Source organism: Carassius gibelio, chromosome A7 (genome assembly GCF_023724105.1).
Source record: "Carassius gibelio isolate Cgi1373 ecotype wild population from Czech Republic chromosome A7, carGib1.2-hapl.c, whole genome shotgun sequence".
Classification (NCBI taxonomy): domain Eukaryota; kingdom Metazoa; phylum Chordata; class Actinopteri; order Cypriniformes; family Cyprinidae; genus Carassius; species Carassius gibelio.
Window position 1 is genome coordinate 25,529,097 of NC_068377.1, and position 16,153 is coordinate 25,545,249.

Below are 16,153 nucleotides of genomic sequence, written 5' to 3' on the forward strand. Positions count from 1 at the left end.
ATTTTACTCAAAAAGAGTATGTGGATACACTGCCAGATATATGAGTTGTTTACCTTTGTTCTGCCCCTAGTGAGCCTGTGGTTGAGCTGAACCTATTTAGCTCTTTGTGTTCAGAGACAGCAAGGGTCCCATGCACATGGCTGTGTCAGTGGCCAGGCGGGGTGCAATCCTCATCCTGTAGGAGCACATGACACGGATGCACATGTGATCTCTCACCCCCTCAGACACCACAAGAGAAGAATTCTCTCTGGCCCATTTGAAGGTCAAGGCAGAGGGTCCTGCAACCCCAACTGTGTACTATGTATGTGTGTGTTTTGCACAATAGTCTATGACTTGCATCAGTCAGTGAACTATAGAATGTTACTGAGGCTATTATTCATATGCATTGAATTATGTATGCCTTGTAGACCTGTGCGATCAACACTACTGAAGTTAGAATGAATGAAATTGTAAATATAGCACACATCCGTCTTAGCAAATTGGCACGTGCTATTGCAATATATCAGCACATCATATTAAGCAAGGGTGTATTTTTCATTGCTACTGGCGAAATACCAAGCTCTAAATTAGTCAGTGTGTGTTTGTTTAACATTGTGTCGTGTTTTGGCGCAGCGCGTTTGCAGGTTCCAGCAAGCGTGGAGTCGTGTACACGGAAAGGGGGTGTGTGAGGATAGTGGCAGCGTTTCATGCAGCTCCAGTGGACACCTAAAGCGGGACTCACTGGTGTGTGTGTAAGGAGGGCTAACACACACACACACACACACACACACTTAACATTTGGACACAACATGGCGATGAGGCGCCGAGAGACACGACGACTCTTCCCCGACTAACACAACCACGTTATGTTTATTGGTGGGGAAGGCGCGCGACAGGGAAATACGTGAAATAACTAATTAAACCTGAAGAGATTTTTTTTTTTCCCGAATTCCATTATATGCATGTAGCTGTAGCGGTCATATAAAGCACACACTGCTTTACCCCCGCTGCTGGAAATCAAACGCTCTACATGGCGGTGGAGAAAATCTGGTTCTTCTGTCTACTTTCTCTGGGTTACTGTGGATTATCCGTGCAAGGTAATACAAATTAAATCCAACCCCCAGTGTTTTCCCATGCGATGTCTTTTAAGTTGTGTGTGTGTCTGGTAGCCTGTGTCTATGTATTTCTTTGTATCTGTCAGGATATGTGAGTAGAGGGGCTGGAGAGAGAAATCATGCACCTTGCTTGTTGCAGCGTTTCGGAGCTTTTACTTTTCACATTTTCCTTTTTTTATATATCCTTTGCGCAAGCAATCAAATTACGCTGAAGTAGGCTACAGTATTTATTGGTGGTTCAACTTTTTGTCACATCCAAACCTTACTTTTGTAAACCATATTATGCGTTCAATATAGAGTTTAGTTAATTGCGACGTAACTGCTTAGAGTAAAAAATAATGAAACGATATTGACCAAAAAAATAATAATTAAAAAACACCCTATAATGCATAGAAAGCGTGGCAGTGTTTGCTCAGAGGGGCGGATATAGTAAGGGGGCTCTAGTTTGGGAATGTACAGGTTGATAGTCATCGTGAGTCATGACTTAGCAAAGTAGCTAACATTTGGTAAAATAGATGTTGGACTTTAAAGGGGTTTGTTAGATTGCCTTATTTAGAAGTGAAGCTTCAAATTTGGGGAATGTTCTTAAAAAGGGCTTAATTCTACATATTACTTAAACGTTGCAAGCGAATATTAACTCATGTCTACCCAGAGAGCCCTTGAGTTAAAAATATAACTTATTTAAACATTTATTTTGAACATTTATTAAAGCGTAATATTCGTCTTGAAATGAATGAAAAAAGATTACAGGTCAACTGGGATACCTATATGTCTGGTTACGATTGTAATCTTAGGTAAATAATACATGCATATGTAAAGGTTATAACGATAACAAGCTTGGGCAAAAGTGCCTTTCACACAGAACAAGATGACATGGAGTTAAACAGGTCATGTTGAAGAGAAAGTCAGCTTTTTGCTTCATACTGTCTATTTTAATGTGCCCCTATTATGGATTTTTTAAAATTACCTTTCATGCAGTGTGTAGCTACCATAGCTGTATGTGAATGTAAACATCCTGCAAAGTTTTACAGCTGAATATGCATCACAAATAAAGTTATTGTCTCTCAAAAGAAAGAGTATGAACCGCTGAAATTAGTCGTTTAAAATTTGAATCCCATTTCTGTGAAGTTCACACGTCACAAGTGGACATATTTTTCATAAAGCCCACCTGTTCTACTTGGACATCCCTGCGAAAACTCAAATCCTCCTCAAATGCTGTGGCAGTGTTGGGCTTCCTTAACACTGTTGCCTCTGGTTGCAGCGACTCCAATAACATGATATTTATCCCCTGGATTGCCCATTTTATTGCAAATTCAAACGTGATTGGGCTAGTTTTAATTGGCTAGCAATATGTTGGTTTACAAACTGTACTCCACATCTGTGTTTGGCTAACGTATATATATCATTATTGTTTTTACTCATAATTGTCTTTACTAATTTACCAATTAGAGCAAAGTAGCATCACACAAAGGAGGGGTGTGGAAAGATGAATCTTCAAACAAATCATTTGGGTCATTGAGAAATAACGTAAAATCAAATGCAGATTATAAGTAAATGAACGTGTCATTTGACCTTGCATGCATGTAAACCTGTTGTTGGGGATTCCCAAAACCAAATTATGAACCTTTTAAATAGCATAATACACTTTTTTTCCTGTGTTTCCTTGTACTGACCTTTAAATCAAACAATTATTAGTTTAAACAGGGCTTTGGGACTTTTTGTGTACAATACCCACACTTTTGTGCAATTTACAGTAAAGAAATTGGAAAGATCAGAGGCTGTGGGAGTGTTGATATGGCTCGTGAAGCCTCGGGCAGGAACCAGCGACTTGAATTCAGTCACTGGCGCTGGAAGAAAAAGGGGTGGGGAGTGGTCAGGCGATTTATCCAAAGACTATTCGCCTTATTTACATAACAAAGAGGAGTACTGAAACACATGGGCACCTCCCGGCATCCAGCAATGCACTCGGCTCACCGATATCCATTGGGAAGTATAAATGGCAACCACAGCAGTCAAAACACAGTGTCATCTTTGAGCTCCGTTAACGATTTTAGTGCCAGTGCTGTAGCGGGTGGATTATTTACAGCGGGGCGGAACCTACTAGCGATCAATAGCATTAAAAATGCGTGCGCGAGACCACTGTGCAAAGCTGAAGGATGGCTGCTAAAATACCTGTTATGTTAACTTGTTCGTGTGTGTGTTTTAAATACTTAATTACTTAATTTGTAATTTTTGTTTTGTTAAATACTCAAAACAACAAACCAGAATTATTTTTAACATTAATAATAAATTCTGTTTTCATATAGCATGCTATTCCTGTAGATTATACGTGAAGTAACTATCAGTTCTCTCTTTTGGTTACTGATGGTTGCTTTTGCTCCCATGCCCTAATATTTAAGATAATAGGGGTTAATTGAGAATGACCGGTTTTCTCAGTCATCTCAATAGCAAAATGTGTCCCAATTTACCCAATTTCACCCTAATATTATTTCCTCATAATAATAGAGGTGAGGATGCTTTTTCCTTGGCAAAACTCTGGTTAGAATAATAACCAATGCTCTTAAAAGGGAAAGTACCCTTCAAGATCTCTGTTAAATTATTAAGGTTTTGCAACAATGCGGTCTCTTTGATTTGTACAAGATTAGGATATAATAATGATAATAATAATTCCTTACATTTATATAGCGCTTTTTTAGGCACTCAAAGCGCTTTACATTGTCAGGGCGTATCTCCTCATCCACCTGGATGATGCGACGGCAGCCATAGTGCAACAGAACGCCCACCACACACTTACTGGTGGAGAGGAGACAGAGTGATGAAGCCAATCAGTGGATATGGGGATTGTTAGCAGGCCATGATGGTTGGAGGCCAATGGGCGAATTTAGCCAGAATGCTGAGTTCACATAAAATGGACAGAAACATTTAAATATCCTATATATTGTCTATATGACTTTCTTTACCCCAGTATATTGTATAACTGTTGAGTCATTAATAAACTATGCTATTAGTTATAAGTATATTATATTAAATCTTAAGTATTATCTCTATCTAGTAGGTTTAGCCATGAATGCACACAATGAAATGCAATCCAATTGGCCTAATATACAACTAATGAACAGTTTTGGTTACTATTGACTTCCATTGTGCGTACAAAAAACACTGAGACATTTCTCAAAATATCTTATTTTATGATCCACATAGGAAACAATATCATCCTAGAATCACTCCTGATGTGGAAAAACTCACTTAATATTTCAGAGAGGTGTAAATCCAGCTAGTGAGGAACTCCCATGTTGACTGAGGAAAAGGGTGAAGACATTTCAGATATTCTAAACGACCTAAATCTACTCCTATGTTCTTAACTATTGCCGAACACAATCTTCAGGGTCATATTGAAAGTTACAGGCATGTTGTGGTGGTGTTGGAATGAAATGAAATACTGACATCAGCACCTGTGGATTATGATAAAAGAGATCAGAGATGTTTTGATTATAATAGGCGGTGATGTGGAGGAGTGTAGTATTTTGACAGGTGTCACCACAAGAGATGCTGTACGAAAATACAATAACAGGAGATGGTAGATTGACTGGTCAAGTAAGTAGATCTCCTTGTCAGAGTGAGTTAAAGTTTTTGATTGCTCAGGTTGGTCTTTCAAGTTAATTTGAAAACCAAGAGCATAACATCCCTGTTTCCTCATTGCATCTATTTCCTCCTGTCCACTAAGATTTCTACCTGCACATTCAGGCTGCGCTTCCCTGGGGCTTTGTGCTTGGTTTCCAAAGAGGAAGAGGAATTTTGTTATGTGTATATGAGATGTGGTAAGTAACGCGGGAGAATCATATGATTTGGGTTCGAAAGATTCACCAAAAAGACAGAGGCGGCGTTGAGGCCAGAGAGCATGTTTTATAGGGTCTGTCACATGGTCTCACAGGCTTGCTGCTCTAACCTGTGGCTCAGAGCTGTAGTGTGTGCTCTGTCCTGGGGGGCTAACCATGTTCTGATCTCCACATCAGCGCAGCACGGCCTGTCCTGCAGAAAGGAAAGAGTTACTCTTTTGTGCTCCCTCACATTTATTTTCTGCATCATCACTGGATCTGCTGTGTAATCTTTCTCTAGTACTACTGCAGCACTTCTGCCATTACCTCCATTAAGCTTCCCTTCATGACCTCATTTTCCCCCTTCTTTAACAAGTCTTATATTGTTTAATGCCCCTGAGAGGGATGAAGGGATTTTCAATAATTGCACAAAAAGTAGACTGGAGCAGTTGCTTCTATTATAGTAGCATACAGAATATCAAGGAGTTAATACTCTCATGATTTTGGGCTGTGATGCTTAAAGGGTACGTAACATGTACAGTTTCACCTAATCTCATGTTAATCTTGAGTACCTATAGAGTAGTACTGCATCCTTCATATCTCCAAAAAGTCTTTAGTTTTATCATGTTTATAAAAGAAAAATACAGCTTTCCGATTCCAGAAAAAGCCGAGCTCCTGGGGGCGTGCCGTGGGCGGAGCTATAATACTGATGTTTTGTGTTGTTTCCATTAACATATATTCACTTATGTGCTGATTTCTAGCAAAAGACAGAAATCTGATGCAGTTGTACTCACATAAATGGGGTCTTTTATCACTGGGATCGCTTCCATGTTTTAATAGCCAATGATGGGCAACTCCAGCGTCGACTTGGGCCTTGTTTATAAAACATTAATCTCTAAAATGACGAGAACACACAAACGCACTTGCTTCACTTTGTTAATGCCCCCGGAAAAACAAACTGCATCCACTGTTCGTGTAACGTCGGGTTCTTGGGGAAGCTGAACATGGTAAACTTTCCCTCACAGAATCCATCTCTTTAACACTGTGAACAACTCTGAATACATGAAGTGCCATTGTAGCCCCCCTTTAAGATGAAGATATTGTTCAAAGTGAATTATTAAAATGTATGGCAAGTAGTCAATAAATGGTGGTTTTCTAAAGTCTTACAGTATCACTGGTTAAAACCTCTAGAGACGCACCGATATTGAAATTCTGGCTGATACTTGTAAACTATTAATTGATTTGATATTGTGTCTGATTATGTCCAATGAATTTTAACTATCAGCAGAGCAGCTCACTTCAACATGCGCGCTTCTAGAGAAAGTGTATTTCAAGAGCTCTTAAATTTTATCACTATCCCCTTGACTTACTGCTTGATGATAATCTAAATCTCAAAATACCAGGAATAATTAAATATTTATTATTGGCTCTTAAATATTCAATATAAACTTGTAAATTAGAAAAAAATTAAGGATTTCATACATTAAATGTCAATTGTCATTAAAAAAATGACATGACACTTTGTAGATACAAATTATGCATTGTGAATGCCCTTTATATTTGGAATGAAATTGTGGTCTTCATTGTTGTGGATTATATCAGAGTGTCCTTAAACAAGAAGAAAATGTTGGACTTTGAAGGATTTTGTTCATTGGAAATTGATTGGATGATTGTCATTTGCTACAGTAACTGTTTTATCTCAAATGAGTGACACTTTTCTGGAGGGAATGGATTGTAACTGAAATTAATTTAGGTTGGTTTATATTATTTAGTTTTGTTGTCATTGTTTTATTGTTTTTGTTTTTTGGTTGGTTGGTTGGTTGAAGATGCTTTTTCCAAAGCTACGAGCCTCCATGTGTTTTGCATTTGCCAGGTTTGCAGGTCAGTGGCAAGGGGAATAATTTTCAGGAGAAGGAAGTATAGGTCGTACAAGGAAGTTATTTATTATTCTACTTCCTGACAGTCTTTACAAAGGTCTGCCACAGGTTGTTGACCCCAGGAAAGGTTGACAGATTTCTTCAGTGATCTCTGTCATGTATTTAATGTTTTAACTCATGTGACCTGAAATTGATTCAGTTGTGTAAATATCTGGCATACAATGAGCATGTTTATATATTTGACCATCTGCAATAAGTCTAGTAAGAATCCCTAAACTGATCTATGGTTCATACGAATGAAGCTGATAGTGCTTAGTTCTCTGTGTTCTGTGTTGCAATGGCTATTTGAGTTCAACATTTGTACACATGGACTCCAGGGATACTGTGACCTGGATAACAGCTGTCAAAATCTATCAGCTTGTGGCTTGACCAGAGATAGAACCTCAGATGTGTCAACAGGAGATGAAAAGATGGACAAAGGGAGCAACTGGATGGGTCAATGAGAGATTGGGTTTTACATGATAATTAAAGTGATTGCTAATCTTTCTTAGGGGGATAGTTCACCCAAAATGAAAACTGTCAACATTTACTCACCTTCATGTTGTTTCAAACCAGTATGGCATTTTCTTTAATTTTTCTTCCATACAATGGAAATCAATAGTCACCAAAAAAAGTGCATAACCACTTTTTTCAAGATTCCTCAGCGTTAGTAAATTGACAGAATTTTCATTTTATAGTAAACTATCCCTTTAAAGTTCTCTCATAGTAGCAAATGGGACAGCCAGCATAGATGTCAAAGTAGGTTTATTAATTTTTTTTCAAGTACACATTATGTAGTCAAACTTCAATGCATCACTGCATTCCCTTCTCTATTAGTTGATAATTGACTTGTTTGCTAACATACAAACTACCAAGAACATTCAAGCCTTTCCAAGGTCCTCTTAGCCAAAAGCCTGGAGAATATTTTTAACAAAGCTGAACTTTTATGAAGTGTCTCACAAGAACCCGCTGAAAGCAGCGTCACCTCGGTCAGATCTTCTGGAATTTGCCACTGACTATGATGTCTTTAGTGGTTAAAATTTAGAGATAATTTGTTTTGGGTAAATCTAACTGGCAGTATCAAAATCTATTATTTGTTTCAGATGATATACTTTTGGTTGAGGGCAAAATCTTATCATGTTATATTTTATGTAACTTTAAAGCTGTCAGAGCTCTGAGCTTCTGTACTTTTGAATGAATTGCCTAGCAGCTTTTATGACTGCTGTTGTTGTTTATTATAAATATTATTAGGTATGCAATGATTACATTTTTTCAGAACTGATCCATTCCGATATGTCCGATAGTTTCTGACGATACTGATCCAGTCCGATACTGGGGCCAAAATGAGGAGGAGGATCTTATAGACTGGGAATCCGAAGTGGAAATTGAACTGCCCTCTCTCTTCTCTCTGTTGTCTCCGCTTGTCCTGTCCAACCCTCCTTGGTCCTCGGTTTCTTCGGGGGGGCTTTTGATTCTCCAGTGCCTGCTCCTAGAAGGTGTCCTCTAGTGCCTGCTTCTAGAAAGTGTCCTCCATTGCCTGCTCCTTGAAAAATACAAACCCTCCCACCCGCTCCCGCACTGTGATTACTTAAGGCTGAATCATAGCCGTGCCAATATTCAGCCACATCACACAGCTACTCGAGTGATATTGCTCATATATTTATTAGGGAAGGACCAAACTTTTGTCATTTTCCATTTTTTGGGCCAAAAGAGTAAAACAGCTGAAACAATAAGCAGGAAATCTATGCCACACCACCCAGCAGGTTTCACTCTCCCTCTAGAGATCGCTCCGCAGTCCTCTCATATACTACTCAAATAGTGTTCTGACAGGAAATGTCTATGTAGTGTTCCTGTTTGCAATAGTGCTACTGTGCTGTAACATCTCAACTCTGGTAAAATGACCCCCTCGTTCACTGATCTGCTCCACGCAATGCTCTGCTTGCATGCTCTGATAATAATAGCTTCGTACGACTATACATTATTTGGATGATTAATTAAAAAAAGATATCTGATTCTGTTGCATAGAACTGAATAAATAATATATGGATATTTAATAAATTTGCTCGTTTTATTTTTTATTTTTTATTAAGTATGATTTAAATTGAGTTAAATTTAAGAAGTCTTACAAAATTATATTACTTACCAACAATATTGAAATATTTTTTGGCCAAGTTCATCCAGAATTTTCATTTCGGTGCATTATATATACTTTTTTTCAGATGTTTACTTGCACTGCCAAAACATTCACAGGCCCAACCTAAATAAATAAATTGTTTTAGTTTTTTGTTGTTTTGACCTATGTGTGCTTCCTATACCAACATTTTAGACACATACATTTGACAATTCCAATCTACAATCACAGACACAATTAATACTAGGCTAAATGATTTAAAGTTCAAATATTAAAGACAAGTAAACATTCAATAATAAAATAAGAACAAATAAACAAATTAAAAGCAATAGCACAAATAAATGCAACAAATTAAATAAACAGTTCTTCACAGTGTTTTGAAAACTATTATGAAGCAAATATATGCAGGAAGAAATCTGTTAAAGCTACAGAAGTTATGTTTAATTAATAGCAGTGAGAGATGCTGCCTTTTTTGTTGTTTAACATTATTAAAATAGAAAACAGAAGGCATGTGAGGCTTTAAGACGTAATGCGTGAATCCGTTATGTTGACACACATCCAATATTTTGAATGGTTTAATTACCTGAATGCACTGGGCCTGATCATTCATATTATTGTTTTAGTGGGCCTTAGTTGACAGACGTGGGTGCTGAAGTGCCCCAAAAAAGGTTCTAGAACTGACCCTGATCTATAGTGCTTTTTTCAGCAATTTTTTATTTTTCATGTATACACAAATCATCAGTGACTGTCTGAGCATTGTAATGTTTGCTGTGATGCATTCTACAGCAGTAAATAAATACACAAAAAGCTCATTAAAAATGGTGTATTAAGATGTATACAAAGTATGAGAAATATATTAATATGTGTGCAAAACCTAAGAGACCCACTTGAGTCTTGGTGGCATTGCAGATCTTTAAAGTTTGACTACTATTACACTAACCAGACTGAGCAGTCTTTGTCTGGTCTTTCTTAAATCAGCAAGTATCGATTCTCAGCCCTTTTGTATCCTTATAAAAATCTATTTGTTGAATGTAATGGAGGTTTGAAGAGGAATCTGTTATATAACAGTGTCAGTGTCTGTTGCGTAACTTTACACAAAAACATAAATTAACTTCAAGGCCATGTGTATTGTAATTTAAAGCGATTCACTGTATGTTTTTCCAGTCTGTGAACTTTAGTGTTTGTAGCTATTGAAGGGAAGTCATGATCAGTTTGATGTACAAATAGGTTTTATGTTTTGTATTATATCAGTTGTGACCCTGGACCACAAAACCAGTCTTTGTCACTTGGGTATATTTTTATCAATAGCCAAAAAAAACTTTGTATGGGTCAAAATGATCGATATTTCTTTAATGCCAAAACTCATTAAGATATTAAGTAAAGATCATGTTCCATGAAGATATTTTGTAAATTTCCTACCATAAATATATCAAAACATAATTTTTGATTAGTAATATGCATTGCTAAGAACTTCATTTGGATAACTTTAAAGTAGATTTTCTTGGTATTTAGATTTTTTTGCACCCTCAAGTTCCAGATATTCAAATAGTTGCATCCCGGACAAATATTGTCCTATCCTATCAAACCATATATCAATGGAAAGCTAATTTATTCCTTGTTTTATTTTTGTGATATTATTTTTTTAATGATTATTTTACTTTATTTTATGTAAAGCACTTTGAATTACCATTGTGTATGAAATGTGCAATATCAATAAACTTAACTTGCCTTGCCTTGCCTTCCTCATGACGCTGGTTTGTTAAACAGTCATACGATCGCATTCCTTCCATTCCGTGCTGCTGTCCATCTGGTCACATGACCACACAGGAGGGCTCATATCATAGTGGGGTTGGGAGGCATGGCTTAGGAAGGGGAGCTATTTGTCACTAAAGGCAATTCAGATTGTGGACACAGGCTCCCACATTTGTTTTTGTTTTTTTTTGTTTGTTTTTTTTCTTTCATCAAAGCAGAAGTATTAAACATGTCAGATACTGACTGTAATAAAATTCTCTACTCACAAAGAGGCTGTGAAGATAATTAACAGGAGCAGATTCATAAAAGGTTTATAACCTTGCCAGTTCACCAGGTGTTTGCGTTTCAGTACATTATTTAATTTAATTTTTTTTTTAGCTTGGCAAATGGCTGTTTGTCTTTAGTTCCTTTATTTTTCCTGAATTTCTTCTTTAAAAATTTGTTTACGAAAGACTGTGATAATTGCCTTGACAAAATAAAATGGCAAACTATTCAAAAGGAGAAAAGGTAAATGCTTCAAGACTGTAGAACTGATTGTTTTGCAGGAATAAATGTGGTCTTCAACCAGACCTGTGCCAAGAATGGGCCTTCTGGGGACCCCACGATTATAGTGTTGTGGTCTGTGAGACCCTCTTAGAAGTCTATAAAAAGACAGTTAACTTCAATTTCTAGGATATGCAGGAGGGAGCATACAGAAGACTTTTCAAATAACTTCAAAAGTGCTTTATTGATTTAAAAATATATTGCCAAAGCATTTGCAAGAAATGCAAATAAAAAAGAAAGTACACATTAATTCTGTACACTGTCCACTTTCTTTTGCAATGCGTAAGTAAACAATTTTCTGTGAATGTGAGATTTCCGATTCATTTAGGAAAGTAACTAGAAGAATAACAAGCTCAGTAAGCACTACAAACCAGTGTGTTTATGATTAGGATAATAAATTAAAACTAAATAATAACAAATACCATTTTGCAATTTTAAGCAGCATAACCGTCTGTTTTTGAACAGGTAAAACAGCTGGAAGCGAATGAGAGCAGAAGCCTCGCACAAGTTACAAATGGCTGCACCCACTCTTATGTAAAACATAAGGTGGATGGAGTGGCCATAAAAGTATTTGGACACTTAAGTGACACTTAAAATCTCTTAATGTAATTTCCATTATATACCTTCATATGACCAATTATCAAACCAAGTGGCATTTTTTAAAATAAAGGTACATTTTAAGAAAACCTCAAGTTCACCCTTAAATAATAAAATAATAGATAAAAAAAGACAAGAAATGCATTTTAATGTATTTGTTTCGTTGTAGGTTTTAAAGTATTTGTGAATTTGAATGTGTTTGAAATTCAATTTTTTTCGTCCTTTTCTGGTTAGTTTATCATGTTTCTAGTTTATATATAGACTATACCTTGGTGATGCTACACTTGCATGAACTGTGAGGGGGACTGACTCCACAAAATGACCTTGGCAGCACTTAGTTATCATTTATTACAGAAATAAGAAAAGATTGTTTGTAGATGAGTTCGTAGATGCCACTTGGTTAAATTAGTCTAATTTATCTTAAAAAAAAAAAAAATAAATATATATATATATATATATATATATATATATATATATATATATATATATATATATATTAACATGCCGGTAGTAATGCCAGTGTCTAGGGTTCGATTCCCAAGAAATGTTTGCTATGAACAGATAAACTGTGTAAACTTAAGTTTAAGTCATGTGGATAACATATGCCAAATGGATACATTTCCATATGGTTGTGCTTTTTCTCATAAGTTCTTAGTGGATCTGTTGCAACATCTCTTGAGCATACATTTCGGTAAGACAGAGTTGTCAGGTTTCTTATTCTTTTAGTTACAGCATATCCCATAAGTTGTACCTGTCTCATCCTCTGCTCCTCTGCTTTTGATCTAGCTGCACTGAGTTTCCTTAAGCAGAATTCACAGAATTTTATGTGCAGAGACAGATAACATCAATACATATACTAGCACTGCTTATGTATCTGTGGTTTACAGATAAAGAGGTGGAGCTGAAGTTTCCGTAACTGCCGTGAATGTTACCTCTTATCACACTGATAGCACCTGTGACAATGGAAACGCTTCTGCCATTGAGTATAGATGTGGAACAGTTCTTCTGATAGACTAAGGGCATTTCCTTGCTCTTTAAAAGTTTATTTTGGCCAGTCTAAAGTGTCTAATTCATATTTTTTAAATGTTAGATATTTTTTTCAGCAGCCATCACTTCAGAAATCATTCTAATGCAGATTTAGTGCTCAAGAAACTTTTCTTGTACTCACATTTAAAAACAATTTATTCCTATTGATGTTTTGTGGAAACTTTGATGCATTTTTTTATGAGGATTCTGTGATGGATAGAAAGTTCAAATGAACAGCTTTTGTTTGAAATATAAATCTATACATTTAAATGTATTTACTGTCACTTCTCACATCAACTTAATGCATCCTTACTTAATTATAAATGTATTAAAAATGGTTGTGTAAATCTGTATGGGTGGTGGATATGGACATCATTTATGGTGCACTGCATTTTGAGTCCAGTTGTAATGGTTCACATGGCAGTGGCACAGCTGCAGGATGTGCAAAGTTTAGCAAGTGAGTCATTCTTCGTTCATGGTCTGAGGATATAACGTGTCCATTCCAAAGGAACTTTTTTTTTTTTTTTGGCCATGGATGCCAGAACAGCCACAGCCAGAAAGAGAAAAGTTTACTTTTTCATCCATGAAAATTTTCCAAGATATTTAATCCTTGAGACATGCATTGAGCACTGAATGAGACAGTACTCTTGCACCACTGCTCTTAAAGCCCTATTTAACACACTGTTAGGCTGTGAGAATTGGCTGTCAACTTGGGAAGCTGTGATCTCTTGAATACCATCAGCTCATTCTGCTCATAAAGACACGCTCAACAAGCCTTAATTTAAAAGTCCTTATCATCAACACAATGAGATATGCTAGGAGTGATGTAATTGTTGCATTGTTCTTGTTTTTTTCATTAGCCATAGAACTTGTATGCCAACTTGGTTTGGTAAGGACATCAAAATACGAAATCCTTGAGCTTCTGCTTGGACATGAATACAGTTTCAGTTTGTGACGGGTTCTTTTGATAGACCACTCCTAATAGTATAGAGATGTCAGTGAATAATTGAAGCCTTCAGATGCAAAAGCCTCTTAATCCATATGAGATGACTAGACTAAATACATTTTTATCATGCTCCTTTTTAAAATAACATTAGACATTTTTGAAAATAAAGCACTCAATCACTGACTAATAACCCTTTCTTTGCCATTACAGTGAACGTACTGAACCTAAATATATGAGCCTGATTAAAAAATCTTAAAAATCTTTTTTTTTTTTTTGCATCTGAAGTTTTCAAATGTACTAATACAGTGCCCTCCACTATTATTGGCACCCTTGGTAAATCTGCATTGTTTATTCTTTTGATCTTTTGTTCAAAAAATTCTAGCCAATTAGTGAAGTAACACAATTGAAAATGGGTGGTAAATCTCATTGTGAAATAAATGCTTTCTCTAATTGATGTTGGCCAATATTATTGGCACCCAATTATTGCAATGTCCTTTTCCCAAGATAACAGGTCTGAGTTTTTTCCCATGCCTGAAGAGTTTTTTGAGTATGCTCTCCTTCATGCAGAATCTCTCCAGATCCTTCAGATTCACAGCTCAATGTTGGTGTTTCTTCTCTTCAGTTCATTCCATTTTTTTTTTCTATAGAGTTCAGGTAAGAGGACTGGGACGAAAACATTATTTTAATGTTAGTTTTCTCGTCCTCTTCTCTAAACTAAAGCAGCACAGCATGGCCTCGCCCCCTTTATTGCGTGTTTCCGGGGGCGGGGTTTATCTGGATTTGTGATGTAATGGACCTGGGAAGAAGCTTGTTGTAGTCCCTTACCAGCCGTTTTTGTAGACATTAAACTGCCAGAATTTTAAAGACGATATCTCAGTTTGCGTTGAACCTTCCAGTGCTGCAACTTTGCAGATGTTTTTTTTTGCCCAATCCAACAGTATGTTTAACCCTGGACATGGGGTACTTTTTATCACTGTTTGTACTAAACCCATCTGGTGGGTCTACTGCTCAAAAGGTTATTTTTTTGTTTCATCTGAGCATAGAAGGCAGTGCCATTTGAAGTTCCAGTCGTGTCTGACAACTGAATATGCTGGAGTTTGTTTTTGGACGAGCTAGGAGAATTTTTCTTGAAAACCCTCCTGAACAACATTTTTTTTTTTTTAGGATTTATTACCCCAGATCTCACCATATCTCTGCAATTCTCCAGCTGTGATCCTTGGAAAGTCTTTAGCCACTCAAACTCTCCTCCTCACCGTACATTAGGACAATATAGACACATGTCCTTTTCCAGGCGTATTTTTTACATCTTTATTTGGTTGGTAATTCTTAATTATTGCCCTGATGGTGGAAATGGGGATTTTCTCTTTTCTTACAGCCAGTTTCTATTTTGTGAAGCTTAACAATCTTGTTCTGCCCATCAGAACTGTATTCTCTGGTTTTACTCCTTGTGATCGATGATTATGGGAATTTGGCCTTTGTGTTCCTCATATTTATAAGTCACCCTGGTGTGCTAAAACAATTTAAATATGAATGGGAAAATACTTCAGATATATTTTACTCATAAGGATTTCTATGGGTGCCAATAATTGATGTGAACATGCATTGGAGAAAAACAATGAGATTTTTTTTTGAAAGATCAAAAGGATAAACAATGTGTTCCTGCCACTACCAACGGTGTGCTATTATTTTGTTCGAATATTGTTTGCTCATCTTTCTATTTACTGCAGTATTTATTCTCACATCCCAATGAAATGTCACATCTGTCACATTTTAAATGAAATACCTTGACTGAGGAACAAAAAAACCTTTTTGATGCCTCCTGTTTGTGCCAGAGAGAGATACGAAGTTGGATGAGCTGACCTTGTGATCCCATGGTAACTTCCATGCTGCTCTAAAATGTTTCCTCATCACTGCACTCTCTCTTGTCATATCCTCAAAGATGGAGAGTTTGCAGTCCTCCCACTCAACTCCCATACACTGCAGTAAGCGTCCGCTTTTATTCTTCCACGCTGTATAGTTCAGGAATTTTACCAGCATGACACATGGATGTTGATTGTCATTAGGCCTGGCTTAGGCCTGGACTAACATATCTTCAATCGCTCTCATGTCATTATTGTATGACTTATGCTGTAGAACACAAAAGATGGTTTTAATGTTTCACCTGTTACTGTCCATACAAATGGAAGTCAGTGGTGTCCAAAAATCCTTTCATCGTATAAAAAGTATAATAGTAATAATTAAATACATTGTATGTTTTTTTTCCAGGATATTAAATCAGTGTGCAAACAAATATGCAATAATCTCTTCTTCAGTTATTTTTTCCCTTTATTATT

At 36.6% G+C, this 16,153-nt stretch overlaps 1 protein-coding gene across 1 annotated transcript in view; it reads left to right on the top strand.

Annotated features, from left to right (window-relative positions):
• Nucleotides 1–629: 629 nt before the first annotated feature.
• LOC128016949 (immunoglobulin superfamily DCC subclass member 4) overlaps nt 630–16,153 on the top strand; it is a 70,009-nt gene continuing 54,485 nt past the window's right edge. The window contains exon 1 of the mRNA XM_052601920.1: nt 630–1,076. Within this exon, the coding sequence (XP_052457880.1) occupies nt 1,010–1,076 (67 nt within the window). The 5' untranslated portion in view covers nt 630–1,009. The remainder of the gene's footprint in view (nt 1,077–16,153) is intronic.